The sequence below is a fragment of the Aspergillus flavus genome, chromosome 1, assembly GCF_009017415.1.
Source record: "Aspergillus flavus chromosome 1, complete sequence".
Taxonomy (NCBI): Eukaryota; Fungi; Ascomycota; class Eurotiomycetes; order Eurotiales; family Aspergillaceae; genus Aspergillus; species Aspergillus flavus.
The window spans coordinates 4,118,231-4,134,124 of record NC_092406.1 but is presented as its reverse complement, the minus strand read 5'-3'; the positions used below and the strand labels follow the sequence as shown (position 1 = coordinate 4,134,124).

General features: G+C 47.6%; 3 protein-coding genes across 3 annotated transcripts; 1 reads left to right on the top strand and 2 right to left on the bottom strand.

Moving 5' to 3' along the window:
* Window positions 1-4,962: 4,962 nt before the first annotated feature.
* On the top strand, window positions 4,963-6,281 carry F9C07_1530 (cyclin-like protein; the record flags this gene model as incomplete). Its single annotated transcript, XM_041288147.1, has 2 exons — window positions 4,963-5,175; window positions 5,238-6,281. 2 exons carry the CDS (start codon window positions 4,963-4,965, stop codon window positions 6,279-6,281), a joined length of 1,257 nt encoding a protein of 418 aa, XP_041140479.1.
* A 2,519-nt stretch (window positions 6,282-8,800) lies between these two features.
* F9C07_2228312 (uncharacterized protein) lies at window positions 8,801-9,110 on the bottom strand (the record flags this gene model as incomplete). Its single annotated transcript, XM_071509824.1, has 2 exons — window positions 8,801-8,913; window positions 9,026-9,110. 2 exons carry the CDS (start codon window positions 9,108-9,110, stop codon window positions 8,801-8,803), a joined length of 198 nt encoding a protein of 65 aa, XP_071365900.1.
* Window positions 9,111-12,170: 3,060 nt separating this feature from the next.
* F9C07_1108626 (P-loop containing nucleoside triphosphate hydrolase protein) lies at window positions 12,171-15,774 on the bottom strand. Its single transcript, XM_041288141.2, has 2 exons — window positions 15,043-15,774; window positions 12,171-14,978 (listed from the first exon to the last, which is right to left on the bottom strand). The coding sequence occupies exons 1-2, from the start codon at window positions 15,409-15,411 to the stop codon at window positions 12,351-12,353; spliced, it is 2,997 nt and encodes a 998-aa protein (XP_041140480.1). The 5' UTR covers window positions 15,412-15,774; the 3' UTR covers window positions 12,171-12,350.
* Window positions 15,775-15,894: the final 120 nt, after the last annotated feature.

The window sequence follows — 15,894 nt, the reverse complement described above, 5'->3', positions numbered from 1 at the left end:
GTCTTTGCCCAAACTATGGCGATGTTTACGAACCCAGGCCGGGGATCATATCCGGTCCAGAATATCAAAGCTTCCCGATGAGAGTACGGGCCAGAGTCATAAGAAGGCTACTCTATATCGAAGATAGGTAACATGGATAGCTACAGTTAGAATTGGCTAAGACGGGCCTTTGATAATGGAGTGACCCCAGCCAGTCAATTGCGCCCCTTGCTTTGTTTGCACCGTCTCACAGTGTCTGTGTATAAAGTTGCATCCATAGTCGAATCTAACCAGCCTTTTCGGAGCTAGCGATGAAAGAAGGGGTAACACGACGCCGTTAATTGGAGAAATCTTTGCCATTGACTGGATAATAGGCGTTCAGAATTATAACTTTGACCAGACCTGGGCATTTCCGGATAAGTTGCATGGTAGTAGATAGACTGCGTGGCACCAACGGCACGACGCATATAGCTTCCGTTAAATTTACGTGGACTAGTAGCCGTGCTGTCTGCGATCGTGAGGATCCGATAACGATAGTGTCGTGAAAGCATGTCTCCCTGGACAATCGATGGCTAAGCTATGTGTCCCGTAGAAATGTACCAGGCCCTTGTAAGTTTGTACAAATGCGATGAACGCAAAACAAAAGTTTTTGATGAGATCGACCACATGTCACGATAGTAAGGGCAGCCCCTCCTTTCTATTGGGTTTCCGTTTACGACGGAACGTCAATGACGATATGGACATGTGTTGAAGAACTGCACGTCAATAACGCGAACAACAGATGAAGAAAAGCCCTACCAATCAGTAAAGGGGATGCCGTGTAGCGGATTCAGGTCGTTAAATTAGGTTCAAAGGTCGAGATCAAACGAACATCGCGTCGCTTCGGCGTGTCGTGTTCAGACATAGTTCGGTGGAAAAAGTCTGACATATGATTCTCTCTCCACGGTAAATCATGGCTGAGACTCCGGGTGTGTCAAAAAACTCAAGTCGACTGGTCGAGGGATGTACATACATAAGCTCGGGTGAGGGGCGTAGAAGATGGCATTGACTGGTCTTGAATGGCTGCAGGAGACACGCGATGGAGTGGACAAGAAGCCAGGGTTGTTTTGGCGCTGAGCCAGTCAGCAGTCTATGACGGCGAGACGCGACCACTTCCATGTATGTATGTATGTATGTATGTATGTGTACGTAGTATCATACCTCTCCCGAAGTGCGCCGTAAAATGCGAACCACTCATTGATGGTTATTTACAGACCGTCAGCAGCTGAAAACTAAAGTCGGTTACTCCGCAATTTGTGGGTAGTCGTCAAATAGCATTACGATTCTTAAGTATACTAGGAGGAGGCTAGTCTAGGGTTATCCAGCACCAGAGAAATCAAAAATATCAAATGAGAAAAGTGACTTCATCATACGCTCAATAGCCGGCAATAAATGACATGGATCTATCCATTCGGTGTACTGTACCTATGTACATATGTACATACTCCATACCCAAGTGATGGATTTTCATAGTGATATCAATTCCTAGCGGAGGAAAAAGGAGTGAAATAACCATTTGTTATTTTCTGCTGCAGACCGCAATGTGCAATGGAAGCCCCATGAAATGCTGGCTTACCTACAGTAGTGTAGTTTACAGTGACGCAACTTACACATTAGGGCCCAAGGATGCAGGTCTAATAAAAAATGGAAAGGGTTAAAAGAAAAAGTGGTCGCTGAGCCAAGGACCTGAGGTGTTCCTGGCTGGAATCAGGGAGTCAATGGCTGGTGAGGACTGGTCGGTGACGACGGAGATCACCCCACCGAGGAGCCCACCGAAGGAGCGCTGGTGCTGGACGCTGTGCAGGTTAGAGAGTTTAGATGCAGCCTTCAAGAGCGAAACTAAAAGAAAAAGAAAAAGAATTTGGAGAGTAATAAAATCCAATTATAAACTAACATATATGTCTTGTATAGATGAACAAAGACTAGTTATTGAATGTATATTAGAAGATATTAAAGGGAATACGACTGTCAGCAAGCATTGCAACGTAGGATATGTATTTCCCAGGCTGGAAACTAGGGCTCAATGGGTCCTGAAAGTCGATGATTGTTATACCTTGATACGAAAAGTCTGGCTCCCCGGAAGGAAGAATGACACAGAAAGCCGGAGATAATTAGCAGAAGGTAGTAAGTAACCTCTAATCGTATACGGCCGGTCACTCAATACTAGGTACCAGGTACCTTACTAAACGGCCGGAATTACGTACCTGGCCGTATCAACGGTATTAACTTTCGCCCTTCAGTAAGGGCTTCCCTCGATCCTGTATGGGCTTAGGCTGCGCTAGGCAGGCTTCCCTCCCCAAGTGCTCCGTACTATTATAATGGTTTATGCGAGGTTCTGCAAATTAGGACTAACTAGTAGTATGGCTACCTATCTCATTACGACTATTGTTGCGGTGCTGAGCATTGATGGAACTCCTATTCTTGAATTCCAACCAGCATCCTGTATCATTCAGTAATTCAATCTAGTCCCCTCTGGCCTCCATACCCTTTGATGGGTGACTGGTGGTTGGAAATGTAGGCATGAGACAAGGCAAGGCGTCGTTTTGTCAAATCATTCAATGGTTTCACAAACCACTGGATTTGACATTCTTTTTCACCTACAGTTCTAGGAGGTGCAAGGTAGGGTCCGTTCGTAGAACTCTCAGCCAACGCTGGTCGGCGAGGTTAGGTATAATTGAGACGGCGCTGAAACAAGGACCGAACAATACGCTTACCCGGTACCTTTCAAATTACTATTACTACTAATTAATACGGGAATACTAAACACGATCCTCAATACGGGAAAAGCGTCACGCTTTACCATACGGTGTGGGAAGAGGTAACCTGCAGCGACTCTCGAGACTTCTATCTCCGACTCTTGTCCCCATTTCTGATTCTCTCTTCTTTTCTTTTCCTCTACTACACCCGCCTGGAGAGAGATCACTCCTCCTCATTTTTTCTCTCCTCCTTTCCTTCTATCTTCGCCTCCTCTCCCTTTCCTCCTTCCCCCCCCTCCTCCTTTTCTAGCCTCCCGCCAATTCTTGGAGAGATCTGAGACTGGTCTGCCGGCAAGGATACAGTTGACGGAATTGTCTATATCTGTCGACCTCATCTTCAGCCCGTTGTACTAGCTCTCCCAGTCGAGCCGTGTCCGTCAGCTTCTTTGCTTCGACGTCCTCCTATTTCGACGTTTGTTAGCTCAAACGGCGATTCCCCTGACCGCCGGTGTCCGATCCGTGACGTCGACGTTGAGTTCCCCTGATTAGCTTCTGCCGGTTAGAAGAACGACCAAGAAGGGCTTTTTTTTCCATCTTTCTTCTTCGTCTCCTTTTCTGTCATAAGCGTTTTTTGTGTATATGATTTGTATTTGTGGTGATTTCTTGGGAGGTGAGAGAATTTTTCCTTTCCCCTTTCCTTGGTTAAGCACCGTCCCCCATTCGTGCGTCAATTGTGTGTGTGTGTGTCTTTGGGACAAGACTAGAATGATATCTGCATGTGTCGCTGGTCATTTATCGATATCAATCCGGTAAAAATTCACTGTGTGAACACGCCCAATATGTTGGTGAATGCCAATGGTCCAAAACCGACAATTGCATAAGAAACCTGAGTCGGTTGCAATGTTCAGCACCTCCGAAGCTTCGAGAGCAATTGGCCTCCTGCATATGGATTTCAACAATTCTTCACGATTAGACATTGGATAGATCGGGGCAGTCGGCGACCGGTTGAGAGAGCCACGGATAATAAGAATTGGTTGGAATGACGGGTTCTCGTGAGGTTGGAAGATTAGGGTGCTTTCAAAACGCGGGTCCTACGTTCTGGATGAAGTTTATCTCATCAGCCGTTCATATCATCTGCAGGAGGGGCTCACATTCTTCAACGCCGAGGTCGTTCAAGGGGTAGTCTGGTGCTTTGGAGAGCATGGAAACTGTCAACGTCGTGCATACTTCGGCCACCACTTCGACCTATGACATGCCCAAGCCACAATAATACCACGCAATTGAAGTCTTGTGCACAATTCAAATGAGGAAACCGGGAAGACAGAACATCTGGAAGGACTGAGTGGCTGACATGACTTCTTCCTGCTCCAGGAGACCGATTTTGATCTTCCCCCGATACCTTTAGCTTCAACTTGACCTCACTCCCTTTACTGTGGAACTGGTCATTGAACGCTCCGTTTGCATTATCTCGGCCGTGTACAAGAAACCATTCATACACCGGAGGGCAAACTGTACGTCGTAACATTCTTGTTGCATTCTGACTTCCCCTGACGATCGCCCTATCCCTACATAGGGCTCGTGCCTGTACTCCCCTTCCACATTCCGGAGTACCTCAATAAGCTTGCAATCAAGCACCGGTTCCTAGGGTGAAGACGTTCAGTCGTCCTTCGCCTTCTGGACTGGTATCCTCCACAGTCCACAGGTGACAGATCATCTCGTCTTGTCCCAGCCTAGATGCCAGACTCGCCGTCACGGTAAGGGTTGCACCGTGCCCTCTGCCCGAAGGCTTTAATCTGGGTTAGTACTCTTTATCCCCGGGTATCCCCCCTTATCACCTCCCAATCTTCTTTTGACTTTTACCTTCCTTCATCAACCTTGCATATTTGCTTCGTCGACCTCTCCGTTCTCTACCTTTCTTTTTCTTCTCTTTCTCCTTTGGTTTTTTGCAGCCTGTCATTCTCTCGAGGCTTTTAATTTTTAATATCTAATAATACTTTTACTAACAGTCCCTCCTTTAGCTCCGGCCGCGAAAGACTTCAACTGGTTGTCCGACTCCCTTTCTCCTTTCCAGTATTCAGGCTTATCGTCTTTGCATTGGTCCTTAATATTCCCAACTAATTCCGCTCATTAATTTGAAACAATCTGGCGACTGTCGTTCTCTTATTTCCGTCGTTTCCTGATAGACTTGGTTCTGATCAGGTCCACTCTTTTAATAATATCACCGTCGAGATCAACATAATTCGACATCATGGCTTATCATAAGCGTCCTACGTCCAGCTATCAGCCTTGCGAAACTTTCTTTGTGGAATCGTATGAGGACTTCCCTGCGCCCCGTATGGACCCGAAGGAGCACGCGAAATTGATTGCTCGCGAGCGCCAGTATGCCATTGCGGATGAACTGTCTAAAGTTGCCAGCGATGAGTTCCGTGATGATATTCTGTCTCACATGTTGGACATGGATGTTGGTTACCATATACTCTAATTGACCTGAGTCGCTCTTGGCTAATCTTATCTTCGTCTCAGGCATCTACCCTCCCTGATGTTGAATCTATCGATATCCAAACGGAGATTCAGTGGTTTATGCGCCCTTACTTGCTCGACTTCTTAATCGAAGCCCACACGGCCTTCCAGCTGTTGCCCTCGACCCTTTTTTTGACAATCAATCTCCTCGATAGATACTGCTCAAAGCGTGTGGTCTACAAGAGGCATTATCAACTGGTTGGGTGTGCGGCCCTGCTTATTGCAGCAAAATATGGTGACAAGAAGGATCGTGTACCCACCATCAAGGAACTCAAATCGATGTGCTGCTCCCTGTATGATGACGACATGTTCACGCAGATGGAGTGGCATGTTTTGCAGACTTTGGGTTGGACGATTGGACACCCAACTGTGGACAGCTTCCTTCAGATGGCTGTCATAGACACATCATACGACCCCGAGGTCGAACACATGGCATTGTACATCTCGGAAATTTCTCTGTTTCACAGAGAGTTTGTGTCCAAGCCATCCTCTGATCTTGCTAGAGCTTCATTAGCTCTTGCGCGGTGTATCCTCAACAGACCACAGCCTCGCCACACCGAGTGGGCTTCACAATACGATTCGATGACATTAGTGGGCTTGTCTCAGCAGCTTCATCAGCCTTCCCAAATTTTGTTCCGGAAGTATTCGTCGGCTCATTTCTCTAGGGTCTCGAAGATTCTAGAGCAATTCTTGGCTCGTCAAGCTTCGGTCGCTAATTACACCCCACCAAGCCCACCCTCAGATGTCAACGCCGAGTCCAAACCGTACGAAGGCGAGATTGGACTGGCTACTCCGCAGAAGGCTCCCCATCCGTCGAACATGCCCCACGGTTATATCACGCCGCCAATTACACCCGAAAACGATGCTTTTGTAAATGGGGGCAACACTACCTTCGTAAAAGCGGTCGCAGGGACGAGTGCTTGCTCTCCCTCCCCTACGCCACCACCGAGCATGCAATATGTGGACTCTCATGTATATCAAGAGTCCACATTCACCCAGGGGCAGCAATTCCTTCAACCACAGATGTCATTCACCACTAGCTACTGAATACAACAAATCAGTTGACGGTGCTTTCCGTCAACATTGTATCAATACATTAGTGGATACCAACATCGGTGCATTGAGCTTCATATGCCTAAGTGCTCGATCTGGTTTATGTCTATCATCGATATTCTCAAGGCTCGGCCGATTACCTATGTGGTCTAAACTTTGTTCTCTATTTGCATTTTCGTTTTCTAAAGGGCATACCCATTTCCTTGTGTTTTAATCCCTTGGGAGTTCCAAGTTGCATCTCATTCTTATATCTAGCATTGCAAGCGCGAGCCGTTCGAGTCTTAAATTGCATTTGCCTGTTTACATTTTTTTTATTAAATCATTTCCCATTTCATTTGTGCGATCTTCCTTTTCTCAGCCTTGTTGGAGTTCAATCCCATTCAGCGGCACCCAGGTGGGCAGTTTATGCTTGCTGACCTGAAGACTTTATATTTGACCCCTTTTGACCGAACTTCCCCATCCTACTCAAATACATACACTAATGTGGCATAACCTCTCACCTCCCATGAAATATACTCTTTTTTTCTTTCGCAGGCAGGAAACTACATTGTCTGCACCATTCGGAATCTTGGCTGATGGAGAGAGGTCCCCTCCAAAAAAAAGCAGAAAAAAGACCGAAACCAAAAAAAGACAAAAAAAAAAGCAAAAGCAAAAGCGCCAGAGAAAAAAAAATCTTCCACGCAAAAGCTGCGAGGTAAAAAGTGTTTGACACAGCTTTTGTTACCCTAGTGATTTGGACAGCGAGAAAGTATTTGGACAGGTGGATGAACTTGAGCGTTTCCGTGTCAGTTTGGACACATTTACCTCTCTGCTTTCTCTAGATTTCCTCTTCTTTGTTTCTACTTGGAACCCTACACTTTTTTTTTGTGACTCCCAGCAAACCACCCGGGAGTATCTTGTTTATTTTGGTGGATGAGCTGAGATGAGATGAGCATAGTATATTACTACGATGAGAAGATCGTCGTAGAATTCAATACATGATACCTTATGAACCACTTTCCCTGTGTCGGGTCATTTCTCCACGTTGAGTCACGGATCTATGAAGTAAGAGATAATAATCATCACGAGACCTTGAGCCATGTCCATCGCATTATGGAAGGGGGGCCATAAATTACATAGACTAAGATCAACTCTTGCTCATCCCACCCGGGTAAGTATTCCGGAGTTTGATTAAAGACCCTCCCCCCTTTACTGGGTCCCAAAGCATGTACGTATGTCCCTTTGTTGTCCTGCCGTGTTGCCGGTCCTCGTTCAACTCCTCCCTCCTGGTCTGAAATATACTCCCGATACTATGCCCTGAAAGTTCCCAGGGCACATTGCGCACCTTCTTGCCAGGTCTCCCCAAGGAATGTTCGCGGCAGTTGGCAGTCACTTTAATTACCCAATTTTTCAAGGGTCAAAAATAGATGAATTCATAATGAACAGTAACCAAGATTAAAAAAAAAAAAGATGTTCAGATAATGACAATAGATTATATATCCGAAAATACTATACAAGCATAGATGTGTCAATAGATATATCAGTAATTGCACAGAGATATAATAAAGGATAGTAATAGTCCTTCAATCCAAAAGAATAAAAAGCCATCAAGTCATGTCGGGCGTAAGATGATAATCCAGTGAGCGAGTTGAATTGGAATTCAAACCAATGCCCAGCATCAAGAAAGAATCCAGGAGTGAGTGACATGACATGACCCGATGATGTGTACCCAACAGAAAAGTGAGAATAATAATAATAATAGCCAACCACCTGAGATTATTTCCAAATCTCCCCACGCTATGCGGAACGCCGGACCTGAATCAATAGTAGCCAAAAAGGAAAGGAAAGGGTAATATACACGCGTTATAACGAAAGGTAAGAAGGAAGGGGGATCAGAATTGGCTCATGGTGTCGGGGGCCCAACCACCAGGAGGTACACCGCCTGCTGAAGAAGTTTAACGAACTTCTCTCGTTAGGTGATTGCATGGTGAGATGCAAGGGCGCTGGTACCTCGAAGCTTCAATCGGAGACATGGAAAGGGCGCCAACATCATAGTTCATGCCAATTCCGGGGGAATGTATCATGTGCTTTGAATGATAGGGTAGGGCGGGTAAGAGGGAAAAGGAACACAAGGAAAGGGCAATAAAGAACAAGACAAAAGCAAACAAACGACCAAGCTCGTAAAAGTACAGTGGCATCAGTAATATGTATACAAGGGCATGGATGTATGAATCCGGGGATCCCGACAGGGGAACCTCAATGAACGAACGGTCAGCCACAGAGGCAACTCGCATCAGGGGGCCATGGTTGCGGTGACTTGAGCGGTCCAGAATGTCGAGAGAGAGAGAGCGTATCCGCCGATTGCCGGTCTCGAACGAGAGACGCGGAAGATGAGAGAAACGAGAAAGTTGAGCTGTCGATCGCTCGCCTCACTTTGGGAAAGCCGCGCGGATAATCAGCTGACTAAGAACCCGTCTCACATCCGCTGGCCAGCAGCAGGTGACCGGAGCCCCAAACGCTGGCACCGTTCGTGTTTACTTCCACCGCTGCTTGTCCCAATCGGATGGTCTTGTTTCGTCATATATTTGTCCCCCCTGGTTATGAACGACGACGGGAGGTTGCGTTCGGCGTGGACCTGTGTTGGACCCTATAACACCAGAACGGTTCCGTTAGTGACAGTCCTAGTGCAAGATGGAGATATACCCGGGGTGCAGAACGGGGAACATCTATAGTAAGATGTCAAAAGCTGTACTACATACCTCGCAGGTCTGTGACAACCACCCGGTCACCGCTACTGCCAGTGCTGGCCAGAGTAGAGTTGGACTGGTTGACTTTGTGAGGCATGGTGGTGGTGTTGGTGGATGTGTGATTGTTGTTTGGAAAGTAGAGAGGATGGTTTGGAGCGAAGAGAGTAGAGTTGATAAGAGGATTGATATGATATACGATATGGGTTACTCAAGGCAGAGAGTAGAGGGCGATAGAGGAGGTATATAAGGTAAGGCCAGTGGCGGAGCAAGGCAAAGTCTAGAAGCCCAGGCAATCGTAGGCAGAACAATGAGGTCAGGAGGATGAAGGAGGTGTGAGAGATGATGGACTGTTTGTCACAGAAGAGTCTTTGAAGCTTGATTGATTGTTTAATGGTCTGAAGTGGGTTATGGGGAGCGGACGAGGGTGGCCTTTTGTAGGTTTCCTACAAGTATGGGGAAGTATGGGAGAATCTATCCAAAAGGGAATAGAATCGATCATCTTGGGAATTTTAGCTTCGAAAACTAGACCCAAAATTAAAAATAAATAAATCAGAGTAAAATAAAATTAAAAAAACAAAAAAAGGCAGAGAGGAAAAAGGCACAGAACAGATCCAGAAAATGAAACTAAACTAGTCATTGGGGGTCGCGAGAGATCGGTCATCTTGCAGTGATTCGAGCGACTATACCAAGAACAGGCGATGATGTGGATAGCATATTGGATGATGGGACCACTTCCAACGAGGGACGTCATCTCTCTCCCCCAATAGAAAGAAGAGGAAAAATAAAAATAAAAATAAAAGGATGATAATGCTCCCTCATAATAACCTTCGACGCGAAGAAGACCAAGGTTCTGGAATCTGGGATCAGAAAAGGGTCCAAAATGTTCATTCATTGACTTTCTGACTCCACCGCCTCTCTTTTTGCCTTTACTGCCAGGGGCAGAAAAATAAAATAAAATCAATTAAATCAATTAAATTTAGTTCGAAAAGACGAGGCGACGAACCGGATGGCGATGACACCCGCCCCTGATTGGCCACTACCGACGCATCGTCGACGGGATGTTCGTAGGGATGATGGTCAATGATTATCTTCAATCAATCAATCCATCAATCGGGGACAGCCCTCTGTTTGGCTCGGCTTGCCAGTTCGCTGCCTCTTACTCCAATCTTCTCTGCCTGACCAGGACCCAGGCCGAAAAAAAAGAGGGCACAATGGCTCCAGCCACACTTCGGGGTCAGGCTTGTCAGCACTTGATGAGGCTGATTCAATACAACTCCTAATCCTCGCCCTGATGTGGCGGTGGCAGGGTGAGACGGGGAACCAACTGGTCCAGAACAATAATCGTAAATTCGCTTGGAAAATCCCAATGAGGTGCCTAGAAGGAGGGAGGATCCGTCGTCATATCTGCCTCAGTTTCACCAACGCAGGTCCATGTGTCCAGAATGAATGATGCGTTGTTTGTATTTTACGTCCTGGAACCGAGCATCCCGTTTCCTATTGGCCCACAGACCTCCGGGTGGTTATTTTACAGGGTTGTGTACAGTCCCATACGCCACCGAATAACAGGTCAATCACCTGATTGCTATTTATATGGACATTCCTCACGACCACCTCTATTATTATCCACATAACATCATTACTTGGATAAGTAACTGGAGAAGTGACTTTGAAGCATCACTTTACGCACCATTCTGGAGCACCCCCATCCCCCTACTGAAGGCTATCCCTCGCTATCTCATTTCGAATGTACTCCGTACCTCCAGTACTGGAGCTGTAACTCTAACTATGGTAGATCCCAACCGGGTTTAGCGTTCCTGGTACCTATGGGTACAAACTAAACAAACTATAGGTGCTACCCATGGGACTGCGCGGAATTAAACACCTTCCATCCCGTACTAAGTAGGTAACTAACTGAGCTCAAGTGGAATCCATCCACTTCGTCTGTTCCCCCCTTCCAGCGAGCTTCAGGTAGCTCCGACGGCATCAGGTCGGGTGCCGGTACCTAGCACTCCATACGTAGTACATACATACATACATACTTACACACAAGCATACGTGCATGCCTTGTCTCGTTCACTCACAAGCTACTAAGCAACCATTGCAGACGCCATCTGCCACTTCATCACCAGCCAACAAAACACGGGGTAGTTAATTTCCGTCCAGAACGAACTGGAGAAAAGACCTCTCCGTCTAATTGAGACGTGCGCTAAACCCAATTCGTTCCCCCAAACCTCTCTCATACGGCCACCTAGGAATTAAGTGCCAGCTGTACGGAAGGAGTAGATAGGTACCTATTGTTACTCTCATCCTAAAACGGTTTAGACTCCCATACCATGTCAACTAGACTAACCCCAACTCAGGTTAGCCTACCTTTTTCTCTCAAGCCAGAAACAAGACGCAGACACTCACTACCTACGTACCCTACTACTAAAAGTAGTAGTACCCTGGGGTACTTACAGAGAGGTAGATGTACGATACCTACCTGACCAGCTAGTCCCCAAATAATTGCGGAAAAATGAAACTAACTGGCATACCTATCATGCGGTGTACGGATGACAGTCTCCGTAAACTACTATAAGCTAGTCGACCTCAGACTAGTACGTAGAGCACCACCGGAAATGGAAGAGAAGATAAGGGACCTAGTCTAGTCTAGTTCTAGTCTAAATGGGTCCTTCGGGATGAAGGAAAAAAGGATGGGGAAAGGATCCTTAATCAGCTGATCGGTTCGTTATTACTGTTATCGTCCTTTATTGGGGCTCGTATTGAACCATTATTATGACTTTCACCGCTAGAATCGTTGCATTATTGCCTCGCTCTCTCGCGTTGCTCGGGGTTCCTCTCTTTTGGGGGAGAGGGAGAGGTTTGGTAATGATCATCGGAGAGTCAGTCTGGGTCTCCGTGTTGAGGGGGGTTCTGCTCGATCCCCATGACACGACGCCTTGGACGGGCATTCCTGGAGTGGTGCCAAGTGTACTCATCTCCCTGTACGTAAGTTGATACTACGGTTGTTGGTCGGGATACTTGCTGTAACTGCTCCGTATGGTTTCCCTGGTATCTTACATAATGAGTGATTTGTTCGGCTTAGTCATGAGTCAATTGACCATCACTGGATCGAGGTGTCTCTATACTGAAAGGTTAGGCAGTAACCTAGGCATTAATACATTCATGGTAGAAATCAAATAGGAAAAAAAAAGTACGATATGTGAAAGTCGTAGCCCGAACGCTGTAGTGAGGCACTCAATCATGTCGACCTTAACGCCCAAACACCTAACCGGTGGTATTGCCAGATAAGAGGTTCCCAGTCCATAACAACCAATCTGCATCAAGGGTCAAACCATCACGGCCGCTGATTGCCTGCCCTCTTCATCCGTTCTTCCCACCCATTCATACTTCGTCGAATCCCCAGAGTTCTTCTCGTCGGTACTGGTGCCGCGCTCTGTAACATCGACATTGTAGTCGTGTGATACGTGGTCGCTGGTCGGGCACCCCCAACCGGCCCTTGAGGTCTTTTAACCTCGCTCGCTGCCCACTCCCTCCCGGCTTCGCCCTTGTCGGATATTTCCTTGCCCTCTTCACCGCTGCGCAAGATCGGTTTCTCCGTGGGCTTTGAAGACGTCGCCAGCCACGTGTAACGGTTGGGGTCCGACGGTTCGAGAATCGGACGGGCTGCTTGCAGGCGCTGCGCCTGTGGTCTATACGTCGAGAAGTTCGTTGGGAGCACGTTTTTATTTTTGCCGTCTACCGCCTGCCCAATGACATTGTTTCGATCGCCAGGGGTCTTGTGGCAATGTGCCGGTGCTGATTCGCTAGATTTCGGTTTGGGCTGAGACGAAGGCTTACTGAAGAACCCGGATATGCTCTGCTGCGAAAGGCCAACCGCACTGCGTCCAGATGATCCGGTTCCTGCTGTTTTTGATTTGTTCTCGAACCCGAGTCCCGGCTTTTGTTCCTGCTTAGCGGCTGTGCTCGTCGCGATATACTCCCGTGCTGTCGAGAATCCAAGCGACATGGTCGTTGGTACGGACAAGTTCGAGCCATTCATTGTGTATGTTGAGGCAGACACGTACGTGGTTGTGGTTGATATCGAAGATTCTCGGCTATACCGTGGTCTTTTAGCGCTAGGTTCCTCTCCATCGACTGCTCTAGAGCCGTCCCATCTAAACACGGCGTCCGCAGCCTCTCGACCGTCTACCGTCCATTGGTCATCAAGCGTGGAAGGTAGTGAGACCTGACCCTCGAGCATAGCCTCGAGAGTCGGTCTCGGCCGCCGTAAGATGTCAGCGATTGCATAGACGATCTGTTCATGCAGATTAGGTCCTAATAGACGAAATCGTGATTCTATGATTTTTTCCGGAAGAAATGTTGATACACTCGTCGTTTCACCGCTGCGGGACTGCTCAAGGGGGTAACTCAGGTACAACAGCGCCTGCGCTCTAGTCATGGCCACGTAGAGCAGCCGTCTCTCTTCATCCGAATCCTCTGCACGCGAATGAGGGATAATGCCGTTATACACAGCTGGCACGAAGACAACCGGCCATTCCAGGCCTTTTGCGGCATGGATAGTGGAAATCGTCACTCTCTCCTGTGATTGCTCACCGTCCTCTCCCTCTTGCTGAAGAACCTCGGTGGAGAGCGCCACATTGGCCAGAAATCGCGATAATGCCTCTTCTCCCGGATGAGCTTGCTGCTGTGAGAGGCCTTGAATTTCTGGGAGGCTATCGTCATGCTCGTTTTCCTCACCGGCTGCAGCCGTATCTTCCGCTTGGCCCATAAGCTCCTCCACGTTCGCCCATTTGTTCTCCTCGTTGGTACCGTACGTCGACGTAAGGTATTCTCGAAAGGAAAGCTTTTTGATCACAAACTCAAGAAGCTTCTTCGGGGCCGAACAGTCGGTACATTCGAGGAGTTTCTCTCTCGACGACTCGATGAGACCGACAAAATTACCTAGCCCATTGCTGGTAGGCTTCGACAAAGTCTTTTCGGTCGACCTGCGACCTTGTGCCACGTCCTTCATGAAATCCCAGAGAGGCTTGTTCGCTTTCTCCGCGCCACTCATTAACGATCGGATCGATTCTTCACCGATTTTCCTTGATGGAACGTTGATAATTCGCAGAAGCGCATCGGTGTTTCCCGGCTGGCTGATAACTCTCAGGTAATCCAGAAGTAGTTTGATCTCTACTCTATCGAAGAAACGTAAGCCTCCGACCATCCTGTACGGCATGCCCTGTTTTCCCATTTCCGATTCGATCTGTCGCGAAAGTGCAGCCGACCTGAGCAATATCGCAAAATCGGAATACTTCAGCAGCTTCCCCGTCATAGCAATGCATCTTTTAATTTCGAGAACGATCCACTGAGCTTCAGCCTCCGCTGTTGGCAATTTCCGCAGTACCGGCATCGTCCCCACACTATGGGTTGGTTGCAGCCTTTTAGCTGGCCGTGACGAATCTTGTTCGATGACATCTTGAGCTGAGCTCAAGATGGACCCCGACGACCGGTAATTATCCTCTAACAACACAACAGATGTATCGCTATACAGCTGCTGCATACGCGTCAAGTTCTTAATCTCAGCCGATCGAAACCCGTATATACTCTGATCCGGATCCCCGACAACTGTAATCCGTCTATTCTGTGATGCGAAAAGGTTCATCAACTGGTACTGGATGTGATTTGTGTCTTGAAACTCATCGACTAGGACTGACTGGACGTTCGAAACACACTCCGGATGTTGTCGAAGCAGCTGGGCGCACCGTAGAAGTAGATCATCGTAATCGAGTAAATTCGAATCCGCCAGATGCGATTCGTACGCTTGGTAAACCTGAATAAACTCCCGATGCTCCAGCACCTTGGAGCCCTTCATCTGTTTCGCTTCCAGATCCTCCGGCGTCACCCCATGAGCTTTTTGATACGAAATCCGCCCGCGAGCCATATTAGGCTGGATATTGAGTTGTAACCGCTTGACAATTCTCTACCGCAAAAAGACTAGTAAGCAAACTACATCCCTAAGCAATCGCAATTCCTAGGAGACATACCCTAATAATAGCCAAACTATCCCCGGAATCTGCAATTCCAAACCCTTTCCGCAGCCCAATCAAATACCCATAAGTCACCAAGTACCGTCGACAGATGGAGTGAAACGTTCCCAGAATCAATTTTGACTGCACCCGGTCCCCGACCAACTTTGCCAGACGCTCCCGCATCTCCCGGCTCGCTTTGATTGTGAACGTGCAGCAAATGACATCTTGCGGTCGATAGCCATGGTGGGCGAGGAGGTACGCGACGCGCGCCGTTAAGGTCTTGGTCTTTCCTGAGCCGGGCGGGGCGAGGACCTGGAGAATCGGGGATGGCGACGACACAGCGGCTCTCTGCGCGGAATTCAACCCATCGAGTATCGAATCCATGTGTTTTGTGGATGGTTTGGGCGGGATGGGGTAGTTTAGACTTCGTGGGAGGTCGGGATGTGACGCGCTCTTATCGCGTGGTCATGTGATTGGATGTATGCTATGAAGTATGGATGCTGTTGTTCCGCGGGGGGGGGGGGGTTCTTGGCCGTCTCTTTGATATGAAGGTTTTCGGAGATGTGTTCAATATGATTAGTCGTTAATCTGATATGTCTATTCGCTTTGGTTGTGATATTGATCTTCGTGCAGCCTGGAGAGTATGCCCTAACTGGCCGAGTAGAGGTATGTCTTTATGATATATATCACGAAATAAAACCATATATCGGTTTAGTATACCATACAGCAAGTACCGAGTGATTTATAGGGACATAAGGGACATTAGCACATCACTCAATATATGACAACGGAGGATATTTGCTGGGCACAGTAGCATGTAGAACAGGGAAGAAACGGAAGTGTAGAGGAGAATTGTGAAGTTTTACT

Excerpts from the sequence above, each read along its gene's own strand:
- F9C07_1108626 (XM_041288141.2), bottom strand. The coding sequence starts at position 15,411 with ATGGATTCGATACTCGATGGGTTGAATTCCGCGCAGAGAGCCGCTGTG. Across the intron at positions 14,979-15,042 it reads ATAGTTTGGCTATTATTAGG|AGAATTGTCAAGCGGTTACA; the intron begins GTATGTCTCCTA and ends TTTTTGCGGTAG.